Source organism: Varroa jacobsoni, unplaced genomic scaffold, assembly GCF_002532875.2.
Source record: "Varroa jacobsoni isolate VJ856 unplaced genomic scaffold, vjacob_1.0 scaffold_831, whole genome shotgun sequence".
NCBI lineage: Eukaryota > Metazoa > Arthropoda > Arachnida > Mesostigmata > Varroidae > Varroa > Varroa jacobsoni.
In genome coordinates this window covers 54,272-69,760 of record NW_019213733.1, presented here as the reverse complement: position 1 = coordinate 69,760, position 15,489 = coordinate 54,272, and the positions used below count along the sequence as shown (strand labels likewise).

The window sequence follows — 15,489 nt, the reverse complement described above, 5'->3', positions numbered from 1 at the left end:
TAGTATAATAGAAAGATCCTTTTGTTTATGATAGTGATGAGAACAATGATGGTACAATACAAAGCAAGTACGTGTAGTTGCCTTACCTATGGCGTCGTATTTCTGACAACGTATAGTATAGCATGACGTAATTTACATCTCACCTGTTCTTTTAGCGCCAAATTATCCAATTGCCATCTTACACGCTTGAGAACTTCATTAAGTAGAGTGTGTACAAGCTAGGAAGTTCCAGATTGAGTAGTAGGCGGCAAGCGAGAGAACTTTTAGTAAATTCGTGCGATGATTAAAGTAACCAACGATAACGATAGGCGGGAAAGATCTCTGGCGACTTTCTCATCTCACAGAGAGCAGTTCTCGAGGTAAGTTATAAAAAGTCAGTCAAATATTCCCGTCAGAACATCGTTTTAAGTGATTTGAGCCCATAAGGGATATTCTCAAACGTGCACTCGTCCATCCAACTTTCAATTATCCGCTTTTGTAATTAGATTAGTCAAACTATTTGTCTTTTTTAACTGGATCTGATAGAACTTGATGATTTTCAGCATTTCGTCCAAAATTTAAGTATTGGGCACTAAATAACAAAAATCATCACCATCATAGTTTGTGGAGCTTTGTTTAACTTTATGGCCCTTAATATTATAGTAGCGCATAAACGAAAAAAGCTACCCTAACCGGTATTTCCTAACCAACTTTTTAACAAGTAATGGTTGGGAGTATAGTCATTATCGAAGGAAATTATGCATAGTCGGCCCGGTGTCTGCTCGACCAAACTCCTGGAAGGTGCGACAATGCCTGTCAGACCTGTTGGAATTTCCTACACATGTCCCTTAGATCGTGTTCGTTTTTTTTTTTCGATCCCCAATATTACACGTGCAGTAATATCTATATTACTGTAACCTGTAGGAATATGCCATTTAATGTTAAAGATATCATTAACGGTCGGCTTTGATCAGTCATTCTAGCCAGCAACTCCATCTACCGGCGCCCAATACGACTACAGCCTGATTGAATCATTTCCTTATTGAATGAACTTTACGTTTACAACCTCTAATACAATAGTTAGCAATTTAAGGAGTTTCCCATTATCGTAACTTGGGTCTTGTAGAAATCGTAGCTGTACTGTATTAACAACGACAACAGCAGCAGCAGCAGCAGCAGCAACAACAAAAATGCCTGAGATAAAGAAAAGTAGTGTCCAATTACATAAATTCATTTTCAAAGCCATCTAAAACGTATACAGATTTATTTTATAAACGATTTTATCAATGCGACCGGATCTAGTTGTGGGTCGTCATAAACTAATGTTGGGCTAGTAGCTTTGTCTGGGGAAAAGGATACCTGACGAAAGACGGAAAATCTCACACAACGTCATTATAGTATTTAGTTGTTGTCTGTGTCTCTCAGATTTACAACGAAGAGAGACGGTGGAAAGTGCTTCTCTCCCTTCCTCCATTTGCAGACAGCGCATTGTTTTTCAATTTCTAAATAATTAACTTCTGTGACCCGAGATTCAGTTTGTACGAGTACAGATTTGGGGGCGTTGTTTTAAAAACTACACCTTTTAGCGTAAAGGTTCGCAATGAAACTGTTGGTTTAAACTCCAGTTTGATATTGGTGCAACACGAAAGGCAAAGTCTAAGAGTTCTAGGTAACATATGTTGACCACACCCAGTAAGTGCTAAAATCTATGTACTGCAGATATCGTCTGCAATTTAAAAAGAAAATAGATGACAATGATGATTTTCATGGACGACACAACTGAAAAATAGACCCGCAGAAAAAGCGCGCCAGGTATGAATTTTTCGTGCGATTTTACCAATTGCAATTGAATCGCTCTCGCGGAACATTTTAGACCACTTCATTGAAGTCGAATAAATGTCAAGTTTCTCAAGTAGAAACAAGTATCGATGGAACTAGAATAGTAAAATTCTTTCCTTCATCAGTGTCGGGAGCCACGTTCGATCACGAGGCCAATATCTGCGCATTGATAAAAAAACTATGAGGTTACAAAGATAAAATGAAATATACCGACCTGTGCTCAGGTCACATATCAAATATGTCGTTGGAACTGACTCTATTCAAGTCAATAACATATGCCAAATATAGAACCACTTGTATCTAAGACGTTCCTTTGATTTTTCTGCCGAAAACTATGGTTGACTTTATTATCCGTGTAGGATACTATGAATTTTTGCGGAAAATAAACGTTTGAGTTTTTCAGAATTTGGCTGAAGCCATCTAGCACCTTCGAATACTTGCGTGAATGAGCTACTACCTGTGGCGGGCAACCTATTCGGATCCGTTATCGGTACCTACCGTACGCCGGCCTACAAAGCAACTTGAATGTTAGAATGGCGTTCTTTGTTCTTGTGTGGCATGCGCCGTCGGCGAGAGTCACGTAACGTCGAGTGATGAGCATCGCTAATCGATGCTAGAGATTGTACGAAGCATTTCGCTGATTGACGAAAGTCATAGTCGACAGCGACCATTCCTACGATGCATCAACGGGACTGATGCAACGCTGCAAAAAGGACAGGGTAATACTTTAATTATCTTTAGTTACTGCTACTGAATTATCTTTAATAAATGTTTGTTGTTGCTTTTCGCAAGACGTCCACATCCTTATTATACGTGCAAGCACGTCAAGCAACAATTCAATCAATAAAATTAACTCGTATGCAGAATCGTTCAAACATGACAGAAGAACATTCAAATATGAACGAGCAAAAATTATACTCTAATGATGAACGAATTTCGATCGTAAGCTTGGCTATAATAAGTACCGTACAGAATGTAACGTACAGCGGAAAAGGAAGCGTTGTGTAGTATCTTAAAATGGCCTCATTTACTATGTAGATCTGTGCGTAAAATGCGTAAAAAAATTTCGATACTTTGCCAAAGCGGTTTTCCTGCTTTTCCGTTCTCAAGTAAATAATTTCCTTCTTTCATTTGCTCTACAATATAGGATCGATTCGTTGTCAACACGAAATAACATACATGTGTCGTGAATGTTGTATATGTAACGAAGGTTTCACCAGTTGTGAGTGGAAAACAGGGCAAAGACTATCACATTACCCAACAAACGAAGCGGTACCTGTAGAGCAAAAAGCGATCTCATGATCAAGTAGATAGCGGAAATATAGAATACTTGTTTTTCTTTCAAAATTGACCCGCTTACCGCTGGCAGTTGTGCTATTTCTAATTGCTATTAGCCGATAATGGCCATGAATCATTCGTCTATATTAGGTGCTATTGCATTGACATGAATATATATGGTAAAGCTTCACGTATATATATATATATATATATATATATATATATATATATATATATAAAGCTTCAATAGTACGTTCGCATAAATAACAGTAGTTTCCGTACAAGTACGCCTCCTGAAGTTAGGACGCACAGCATTAGCGGGCTGTCTTCGAATGCGACGCTCGTCAATAAGGACGAGTTTGTGACACGTGCTAGTTCAAAATAAACTACTTTCTGCTAACGTTTTGTCGTGCACCGTTACAGTGCAGCATCTATTCCCGGTTCGAGGTAGGCATTTACCGAGCCTGTAACGAACGGCGTATACAGAGCGATGGCGACACGTGCATTACGGCTTCATCCCGCATAGCTTGCGGCAATATAAACTATCTAAGAAATGATGGAAATTAGCCTTCTTGCGAAATAGCTTCTCTTGGCGTGAAAATAGGCAGGGTTATGGGCGTACAGTTGTGGAAGTTGTTCTTTCGATAACCGAATCTTGCTTTAGAAAAGCGAACTTTAAGATCCGCCTAAGCATAGATCGGGAACGAGTGATGTTCACAATGATAATTTCTGTTGTCGTTCTGCCATTTACAGGAACAGTTTGTCGGATACGACATTTGAGTAGAACATTAGTAGGACGCAAAAGGACCGTGTGTCCCATTGGCAATTCATTTGTAATGAATACTGTTGTGATAAAAAGTAGCGATAGGTACGAAGAGAGGAGCTTCGATAATGAACTTTCTTAGGGTTGCTGGCATCCAAATAATGCCTAGTCATTTGTAATTGTAACGTGATAAGATAAAGCTTTCTCGGTTTAATCTTTGAGTTTGACATGCGTATAATAGTAGTAGTGTCATAACCTAGGTTCCTGATCCCTTCAAATGTGGGATAAAAGAAATGAAGCATATGTTGTACTGCAGTCAAGATATATGACCTCGCGTTAGCACCAATTTATTACGATAAATACGTTATACTGCATTAATCTTGCTCAGACGTCATGCTGTCGTACCCATTTCGTCGCCTAGCTAACCTTTTAGTTGCTTGGTTGATTCTTATAGAGCCAGGACGTGATCTTATTTTTCCATTATCAGGAAGAAGATCAGCTTATGGACAATGGCACAGCGCGCTGTTACAAAAAAAAACGTCAGCGAGTATCGTTAGAGAAATCCTAGCAGGATGAACCCATTCAAAGGACTAATTCGAGGCCTGAATCAAAGGTTGCTGCCGGAAAACAAGCGGCTTTTAATTGAAACTGAAAGCAAATGTTATTCTTTTCCACGATGCTCAATAATTGCAGCTTTACTGATGTAAATAAGCTTTGTACAAAGATAAACCTCCTGCCTTTCATATCAAAAAGTAATAAGGCAAGAGTAATTATATCATGTTTAAAAATGAAAGTAATTTTTCGTGGAAATTTATAAGAACGTTGAGCTTATGAAATCTCCCTTTATTCAACAATCATTGTTAAGATCACTAATTAATCTTTTCTATTGGCGGAAACGATTCGTACGGGTTAAAAAGGTCATACCTATTCGCTCTTTCATTCAGTATGCTATTGTCGCGCTTCATTTCAACGTTTCAACAAAATTTAACGCATTCGCATCCACATATTCATCGTGTATTCTCGTGTTTTAGAATCAAATACTACGGACTAGTATCTCATGAAAAAATATTGGAACTAGCGTCTTGATGTGTTACAGCAGAGGTAACTCTAACAAGTGTGAATTCCTTGTAACATGTGTTCTAGAAAATGGTCCGTTATGATACGACCCAACAAATACCATGAACTACCCTAATAGCCTAAATCAGAACGTTTCCTTAGAGAGAAGCCCACTAATATTTGGAAAAGCGTTCCTGTGTATTATCTACTTTCCTTGCGCATTTAACTGCTGCCCCAGGAGCTGACTCTAAATGCTGGCAAGTGCCTCGAGTTTTTGGCTCTTCGCTTGATTAGCACATCCAGACAACGCTAAGGACAAGCTCCAGCAATCAATCCTTTTCTCATTTTCCTCTTACCCTGTTACCTCATTGTCCTGCTTGAATTGTCCGCCGTCGGTATGCAAGCCTCTTCTTTACGTTTTCCGTGACGTGGGGTACAACGTCCGAGGTGTACTGATCTGGCATTTGACAAGGGATGAACTTCAACGATCTGCCAGCCATTAGACCATGCGAATAGCAGATGATCGAGTAAAACTGACTTGACTGAAAAGTAGAGGTCACGATTTCATATGTGATAGAAGGCAAGCCATTTTGGACGCGCAGACCTTAGAGAAGCCAACCTAACACATTGTGCAATGGCAAAATTATGGTTGTGGGAGATCATGGCAGCATGCATCGGTAGGATCGAAAGAAGCGTGTATCCTGGATAGAAAGAATGCTTTGTTTTTACAAGATACTATGGCAAATACTAACAAAACTGCCTGGGAACTTAGCGTTCTTTGTTTGCAAGCCGTTGGAAAACTGCTCTTCTGCACAACTTTTTTTCACAGCATTTTACGATACTTTTCGATTAGAACCGTTGGGTTGATGCTGTGCAACTTATTGACTTAATTTATTGAAATTGATAAAATACTATTTTTTTAAGTAGCCTGCGGCTTTATTAGGTGTTGCCGAATATAGTTTTTTTATTCTAGAAAATATTAGAGTCACTTTGAACGTTGGAGTTTTTCGGAGATTCTGATGAAGAGTAGAGAATCGGATATTGCAATAACCCAGGAGAAATATTAGCTAGATAAGTAGCATTATAGCACAGATCAACAGCGGTAGGTTGACGTTAAGTAATTGATTGATTAGCCTAGGAATTTAGTTGTGGACGACCTTTAAAAAGCCTGAAGATCGTAAATTTTTAATAAGACATCCTCCCGAAAAAAGTATATCTACCACATTATTATAACTTAAAATTTAAACAAATTAGATAGGGATTAGCTATTCGTTTTTAAAGTTTAAGCGAACCTAAAACATGCTGAGTGCACATTATTAAAAAGTTTAGTAGGATACATATATAACACGAGAGCGAGTCAGCTGTTTTTATGCAGCATAAAGGCGATTGGTCATTTAACGTTTACTGCATCTGCTTCAATATATTGCATAATGTAAGAAAGACTCCTATTTTCGACTTGTGAAACTTCTGTATGAAGCTTTTACTTTAATACAGTTACACAATTGACAGACTGATTGGTTCTATTTTTCAGTATTACGCAGCGGTAACACTATTCACTCTATTCACCACATAAAGGTGTGCTAAATGCACGATGTCCGCAATACTAAGCTCATCAACGTGGCATTTATGGCAGTAATAATAAGCTGAATATCAATTATCGGCAAAATTATGTCTATCTAAAGAAATATTAGGGACGTTTTTATAACTAACAAGATCAAATAATGAATGTGGCGAGTAAGAACGTGTATGTACGAGAGACAAGTGCGTTACGGTAGAATGCAAGAAGTATAGGGGTTTACAAGAGCTTCCACGAAACAATGGACCGATGCGTGTAGCAGGACAATGAGGATATAGCAATTAATCTGAACCACCAAAGCCCAAAATACAGCAGAATCTGAATTCGTTAAATGTCATCCTTGGATAAAATCAGTCCTTGAGAAAGTACCGGAACAAAGGCTACAGACTCGCTTATATGAATTGCCTCTACATATGTAGCACGGTTGAACAGCTCAGTTTTTGGCACCCTCATAAGCTACATTCGGATAATCTGAAACTTTATATCCCTCTCGTGCTAATCATGATGAGAAAGAACGACTCTAACCCTCAAATGATGCCACACCATCAAAATGGCTTGACAACAACATGATATTTGTATCGATGCCCGAATGTAAAATTCTACCATCTCGTCAACACGGCCTTGTTTGTACTTTAAGACACTTGGGTGCCCCACAGCGTAAACAATTTTTTTTAGCCACATGAGATATTGACGAGACAGGTATACATATATATGGTTCGAACTGCCTCGTGTTTTTGTTTAGTTTTAGAAACTACTTAGAACAACTAGGCTCGTAAATCACAGGTAGGTCACTGGAACGATTCACAGGGAACTTTGTGGAAAATTGCATTTTTTAAAATGTAAGTACAGCTTTTTTTCTTTTTTTTTTTTTTATCTATGCCACTATTTATATTTGGATAACGTACGGATATGGCTTGTAATCATGTAAATTCAAAGAGGTTCGAATCAAAACTGGACTCCCTGGGGCAACAAACGAATTGGGTTCGTTATATCAAGGCGTAAACAATACGAGACAGAAATATCGTTGCCAAAAATTTCAGTGAAATTGTCTGGAGATCAAATTTTATTTGCAACATTGTCGTTTTATTGTTGTTCGACGGCAGGATGAGGTAGGCGGTTGCGCCAAAACATGACATCACATGGGTCTTCGTTTTTAATGTAGTCGGGAACATGCTAATTGATACTGCCTTGAATCTGCAAATTTGCTCATAAATTATTGCTACAACGAAAATAGTTGAAATTTATGTTACACTGTATAACAATTTATTTGCACCCGATTTTTTTATATAGTTCGGAGACCTAGCGTCCATACCTTACAAACTGTCAATGCAGTGACAGAGGTGGAAAAAAAAATTGTCCGCACAGGAACGAGAGGAAAATCATGATGTTTCCAAAAAAATCAATTATGCTAATGCCGATACGTAAACTGCACCATGCCCATTTTAGAATGTTTCCGAAACTGAAAAACGTAATAATAATAGATAATTTTCAAATCCTCCTATGTAATAGCTTTCGCAGAGCAACAGAACAATAAATAACATCGAAGTCGGATGCACTGAGCATGTCAACAATGATTTTGTGTTCCAGAGCTAGTGCGTTAGCCGCGATGAATGGCTGCGTACCCTTACAGAACGAAATGGCATAGGTTATGGTCTTCTTGTATTTATTTTCAGTGGCCTCTCTTGCCTAAAGGTACAAAGGCTTATTATTGTATCGCAGAACACGACAAAAAAATGTGTTTGATTCTGTTTCCACGACGATGGAAACAGAATCAAACACAGCCCCAGAACACAAGGACGCGAACTTTAGGGCAGACCTTCTGTCACTATTGTAATATTACATCGATTCTTCATCTATTTACCATGTTTAGAATGGCGACGCAAAATATTTAATGATGCATGGGACCAAAATGGAAAGAAACGTTATGTCAAATCGGCGCGTTCAGTATTCCAGTGTAAAGGTTTCACAACAACTGAAACGTTCCCTCAAACAATCAAAGTGATCTTGTTATCTTCTTGTCATGTGACGTAGATTCGAACCGACCTAACCGTCAATGCAGCCAACAATGTATCTAACATTTGGAAATTTAGATGAAACGAAGTATTATGTCTTTATCAATCACAGACATTAATTATTGTTCGTAGACTGATGAAGATGAAGGGTTTTACGAGCCAGCTATCTGGAATCTAAAAGTTTCTAATTCTGATACGGGTCGGGACATGCAATTGAATGCGGATTTACAGATTTGCTCGTAAAGTGAATTATTATTATCATTATTTACTCTCTTAAATCTATCTTATTATTTTTGTTGCAAACGTCGTTGCAAGTAGTCAAGCGCTTATGTTGTCGATACGGTAATTAGAAGTCGTTTGTTTGCTAATGTTATCGGAATATCTCACAATCAAGATGCACCCTTCGTTATAGCCATTAGTTAGTTTAGTTCTTGTTATTATTGTTGGATCAAGGCCCATATTATCCTGCACTTTTCCCCCTGGCTGTAGTTGTTAATAGCTACAATCTCAAAAAGCACGTGTCAGTACAAGCACTTAACTCGAGCCTCGAGAACACGCCAACGAAGTTAGGGGGGGGGGGGCGGACGGGCGGGGGGAGACCACGGAAAAAAGCTAAGTTGCCCAGTCTTTCGTGTAAACCCATAGCACACCGCTACCTCCGACTGTAGCTAATTATCCGCCGTCATTTACTTTCGTTGAGAACTAGGTACACCAGCTATAGTTACTTCAGACAGAGACAAACGAGCAACATTCCCTGCCATTATTTCTCAGAGGGTGTTGTTAAATTTAGTAAAAACTAACATTTTTTAATCGGACAGGCATGCCCCCTTATAGACATTTTTCCTTATCGACACAACTGCGTTTATGCACAATAAAACATCTCCTTGTACTGTCTGGGGGAAGTAAACAGAAAAGGATCAAAAAGGAAGTTTATGATCAATAAATTATGCTGACGGTCCCATAAGATTTTCTTCTTGCATACAACACGGACAACAATAATCGGAACAGCAATAACAAGAACAAGCACAACTTATGAATGTGCGTACTTTGCGTGAAATAATAATCGGCCGATCTTGGACCTGGCTCAGAAAGGAAACGTAATTCGTCCTTCACTCCTAGGGAGGTCGACACGACATACGGACGCGATGTTTCTTACGATTTACGCTTGCTGCTGGCGGTTACAAAGGGATGATGGATCCGAAGGGAAGGTCATAGGATTATTGGTAATTGAATGATAATAACATTGGCAACAGCCGAAAAAGAAACAAATAATAACTCAAGACCACCCAATTTACTACTCGTCGATCGTAATGTCACGCAACATAAGTTTTCATCAATAACGTGCATACACCCTGCACCCTTTCTGTTGTTTTTTTTTTTTCTGAAATCCTATAAGGACCACGCACTGCCAGCTTTACTAATCCCATAGCGTAACACTTTTTACTGCCGATGGTATTGTTCGTCTTTAGTCGCACGATGATGCCCAGTAGAACAAAGCGACACGAGGATTGCCAAACTAGAGCGTCTTAAAACCGCTAAACACACAACTGTTAGCTACGTTTTTACGTTTAAAGACATGTGGTCATCATTTCGCTCTATTATCGTCACTAATTTCATCGTTTCTCTTCTTGCACTGTGTTGTAAGGAAAAAAAACGACAGGATTACTTTTATTGTGTCTCCTACGTACAGGGCAGGTTTACTACATATGTACATACATTAGTATTCTCTCGGATATAGCGGTTGGGTGGCAATACAGATGGCAGGAATTTCTAATGCGCATGCATCCGCTTGCAGTTGATTAACTGCCGTCTCAGTAGTTATTCTTGATTTTATTGTAAACCCAGTTGTTTCGGCGTGAATGAAGGGGTTGATTTCAGTGCTCAGTGACTCGTTTCCACTGCTACTGTTACAAAACAACATTTTCAGACAACCAACGAGAAGTGGGCAAAGTAAGTTGTGCACTCTATTGTTCGTTGATAACTTTCGAAGGATTGTGACAGTTTAAAAAAGCGTTTAGGTATCAGGTGGAGAGACTGAAAGCAGTTTGTATAAAAATAAGTGCAGTAGGCACAAAGAACGAAAGGCTGAACCTTTCGCTGCTTTGGTCCTTTCCAGTTGCTCAACTAGAGAAGCGAAACGGTATTAATCGAAGATACTATCAGCTCGCATTTTCGCAAGTCCATTGTCTCTTTCATGAAATACTCAAGTAAACAAGAAATAACAACACTATTATTTTAGAAGTAATAAATTACTTTTAATGAATATACTTTGTTTTTCTTTTCTATTCGTTTTAATACAGCCCACACAACATCGTCTTCCACGTCAAGTGACCAGATGTTCCGCGTTCGACAGGGTCTGCTAATTATTCTCAAATCATAGTTAGCTCCGTAATCCAACTATCGATGTCGCTGAGGCAAGTTGAACTCATGAGACGCAACAACACCTATGATCGTATTCGTTGAAGTATGGTCACAAGCACAAAAGCAGAGTCCGTGTAAGGCTTACTTTAAATATATCGAACGGCTAACTAAACGAAGAGCCGGGAGTGGGGGGGGGGGGGGTGCTATTCTGTATTTGGTTTCTATACAGACATGAGTTCAGGGAGTAGAAGAGTGTCTGGAGCCTCGAAGATATATGGGGATATACGAAGGTGTATCTCGAAGTACGGGGTCGAATGTTTGAAATCCTGATCAACACTAAAAGATTAATTGATCATTTGGTGCCCCCTGACGAAACATTACTTTCCAAAACGCATCAGCAGGTCACGTATTACATATATATGTATATATATATATATATATATAACTTAGTTGTCCGGTCATTCGTTCAGAAGAAGCAGTAGCAGCAGTGATAGCCATAGTTGTACGATCCAAATGTTACGTGTTCACGGCTCAGCCTTGCATCGTTTGTGGCGTGGGAGACAACACCGAAATCTCAGGAAGAGCCTAGAACACATGGAAAACACGCGTGCGCGATCGGTAATACGCAGTACATTGTCCTCTGCTGAAGTATAATGTTGTTATTGTTGTAGAGCAGTAAACGGAGACTGTTCAGTCAGTAGGAGACTATTTTAAACCGAACTAGTTTGGTCTTTTGCAAGAGAAAGCAGTATGCATGGGATAAGGGGGCACAAGAACATCGCCGTCGAATTTAAGCTCGTCTCTTGTAGTAACGTGCGTGCACGGGCGCATAGTGAACTGGCTCTGGGGCGGTATACGCAACCGGTGCAGCATAAGCCGCTGGGGCAGGCGCGTAAATAGGTGCAGCGTAAGAGGCCTTAGCCTTGACGCGTTGGGGCTCGGCGGCTAGAGCAGCTTCGGGACCAGTCGGTGCCGAGGACTGGATTGTAACATCGGCAGGATTCTTCGATTCAGTTCCGAGTTCGTTCGTCACAACGTCGGCATGGAAACCGGTTTCGTCAGCCCAGTAGGTTACTGTGCGGGTGCGTCCATCGGCCAGTGAGATGGTGTACTTACCCGTCACACGGCCCGAGGCATCAGTTGACTGTTCAGCCGACGACGAACCCTCCGCGTCTTCAGTAGCATACGAATAGGCATATGGTTCGGGTGGCCCGTACTTTTCTTCGGTGTGCTGTGCAGCGGCGGCTGCGACAGCAACAACGACGAACACTGTGAAGCACTTCATTTTATTGTATTTGTGAATACAGGGAGCTTGAGAACGAGCTCAAGATCGATGATGACGATCCGAAAGTTGATCCGGGTACGCAATCACACCGAACACACTCAAATGATGTGCGTTAAATTAGCACTGCCCGCCTTTATAGTGATCATTCGACGGCGAGGGACCACCGCGGTAGGAAGGGTGAGGGGTGTTGTCCATTGTCAAGACTTAACGTCTGCCCTGATGGCTATCCAACGGCCACCTGGCGGCAACAACTAGTCCCCCTGGCAGCCACCGACGCCGCCGCCAACAACAACAACAACGGCTCAGTCCATCCATCTATAACAGCAAAGGCGAAAAGCTGAATCGCAAACTAACTCTCACACAACTCTGACAAACCAAGAGGCAGTCACTCACACACACACACACACACACACACACAAACGAAGACACGTAAAAATACACAAAAAGAGCTCCGCATACATATATAATAACACTATCACAATCACCGACGCTAACGTTACAACTACTTAGAGCCCCTTGCAATGTCAAGGAGATGTCGCCGCTGTTGTCGTTGTGGTCGTCTGAGATGGTGATGCGCTGGTGGCACCAATAGCCACAGCAGCAGTATATTCCCCCCATGTAGTGGGGGACGCGCTAGCTGCGCGAATGCTTTCGCGCAAGGAAGGGCACACGGAGTTAGCACAGCTACTTGTGTGAGCCTATGCTATGCTGAGTGATACCGACCGAAAAGAAAACGAGCCTCAAAAACGATTACCCTCTCACCCTATGTTCGGTGACGGTTCATCGCTAGCGTCATCGCTTACCGCCGTGGTCAGCGGCTGTTGCACTGTCGCGATACAACTTGCCCAAATTACGGGACTACCAGTAACATCATCATCATTGACGCTGTGGGGCTGATGGCTGTGACGCATCGCGGCGTCGTGATCCCGGAGCACGCTGCTCTCATAATGGTTGGCATATACATCACAAAAACACACACAGACAGAGACATGGCCGGGTTCAACATACGAAGAACAAACACCACACAGATGCCACCTTACGACATGATGCATACAAAAAGGGTACAGAAGCGGCACAAACGGCCCCCGAACCGCAGAGAACGCTGCAGCGTATGTTTTTGATTCGATGACGCTATAGATTAGGAGTGCAATTACGTATTAGGTGAGAGCGACAGCGTTGCTATCGAAGCTGATAACTTACCGTGAATAATCCTTACATTACATATATGTGCAAGAGATGCGGGTATTCTATGAATGATTGCCAAATAATGTAATTACTGCTCGTACAACTAACTCGAGAATAATCTTCTATTATGATACGCAGTAAACAATTACATTAAATAAGCCAAGATAGGATAGAAAAGACTATTCATTGTTGAAAATAGCGAAATACTGCTAATGTTAGGATTGAGCATCAAAGTTGAAAATGTCACGCTCATTACAGGCACGGACTATGACGTCTCTGCGTCTGCTATGACCTCCGATACCTTCTCTGATATACTCAAAGTGGTATAAAGACTCGGGACGAATACAATCGCGATACATTTCTCATCAACGCTAAAGAGCTAGAGAGGGAACAAAGCAACATATCAGGCTTGGCTCAACCTTTTCAGGGAGGTTTATCCTCTTAGAGGCATAGCTCGTCGAGTCCCCCACCTGTCGTAAATAATCACCAGGCCACTACATCGAACCAGGACAAACTGTCGTAGGCTAGTCCAGTACTTCATGCGTTGAAGTAAAATTTATTGCCGAATAGCTGATACCTCTAGAAAGATCCCAGCCGAATCGACAAAGTTCCCTTGGCTTTTCCCATCTCTACTTCGCAACGCTCTTGTCCTTAAGTACTTATTCAGCACGTTACCTACTAGCCGATCTATCATTTCTCGGGACTCTGTTTAGGTTTCTACTGAGTAGCAGGGCGATACGCACTGTGATGTGGCCTTCTGCCGTTAGTACATTGTTGTTTTCACTACGATGCGGATGCAGGTCTATTTATCCCGTTTGCTGCCTCCTAAGTAGTTAGTTTCTGAATTGTGGTGCGATGACGAATGAGTCTTTGCGAAGTCACCGTCACTGGCTATAAAACCGTCTAAAGAATGATGAATCTGTCGGGGCTATGGATAGTGGCCGAGGCATCACAGTGTACTGATTAAACTCAGCAAGTACGTTTCTATATACTTTGGCCAAATAACAGAAGAGAAAAGTGCCCTCTACGTATGAAATGGAAAACACGATTTTAAACAATTCATTGAGATAATTTTTTGTTGGAAATAGTGACGTCATCGATGATTTAACTTGATTTTCCGATCTGGCGGGAAGGTTATTGTCCGGAGATAACAAAAGATTTACAAGTCACACCGCGACATAAAAAAAAACGTCGTTGTAAACATTAAATGACCCATGGGCGTAATCGACTTTATCTGAACGGTGTTTGAAGATAACAGGGTAGCATTTCAGAATTGTCACCATATTTGAGCGCTTGAATCCGGAAATCCGGGGTATCATAGTCATATTTTGTGAATAGCTCGCGTAAAACTGTCGAATGCTAGCTAAAATAGTAATTTGCTTGCAATCCACTATTGTTGATGTCTTAAAATCTGTGTTACGTTTATGGTCATTTTTTTAGTCGCGTGCTGTTTCGCCACAGCGTGGGTGCCTCCAAAGCCAAAAGGATCGAAACGTTTAACGAAAAATGCCCATTCCGTAAGATTTGTGACAATTACTTCCTAGTATCTTCAAGCTATAAATATTATTTTAAATAAAAGATACAATCAATACGATACGTGCTCTTGAACTACTTGCATCCAGTAGAGGACATGCATGTTACTTGAAAGACATAGCTGTGATTTTCCTTGTAATAGATACATTCATTGAGAACAATGTTGACGTAGTTAATCATTCGACAGAAAAATGCATTGTAAGATACACAAACACATAAACACATCGATGGCGGGTCAGTCATCGTAAAGGCAGGCAGGCGCCTTTGGCTAAGGGCAGTCTTACGGTTATTAGACCTTATGCTCACTGACGTTGAAACATACTCAATCGGCCCCAGACCAAAGCCAAACGCATGTCCTAGCAAAGACGGCGGAAAAATGGCCCGGCAAGCGGACACCAGACAACCAGCCGAGTTTCATTGAGCCTTGTTCAGCATGCCATGTTTTCTCGGTATTACGAGGCTAGCTTCCTCGCACATACACACTACTCCCACCGTGCCCTCCACATTAAAGGTCAATGGGGCGATCGTCCACTTTGTCCAAATAGTGCTGTTCGTAGAGTATTATATGCGACGAAAGGCTGGTTGTATCCATGAAATAGCTAAGCTAGATATACAGCGTCTA

General features: G+C 40.9%; 2 protein-coding genes across 3 annotated transcripts in view; one reads left to right on the top strand and one right to left on the bottom strand.

Moving 5' to 3' along the window:
• The window catches only part of LOC111264196 (uncharacterized), a 149,833-nt gene that overhangs the window by 82,034 nt on the left and 52,310 nt on the right, over nt 1-15,489 (top strand). The window lies entirely within an intron of this gene.
• On the bottom strand, nt 10,734-12,277 carry LOC111264197 (cuticle protein 16.8). The gene has a single exon (XM_022839882.2). The coding sequence runs from the start codon at nt 12,147-12,149 to the stop codon at nt 11,655-11,657; it is 495 nt and encodes a 164-aa protein (XP_022695617.1). The 5' UTR covers nt 12,150-12,277; the 3' UTR covers nt 10,734-11,654.

What these genes read in the sequence shown, in the direction of transcription:
- LOC111264197 (XM_022839882.2), bottom strand. Translation starts at nt 12,149, where the DNA reads ATGAAGTGCTTCACAGTGTTCGTCGTTGTTGCTGTCGCAGCCGCCGCT.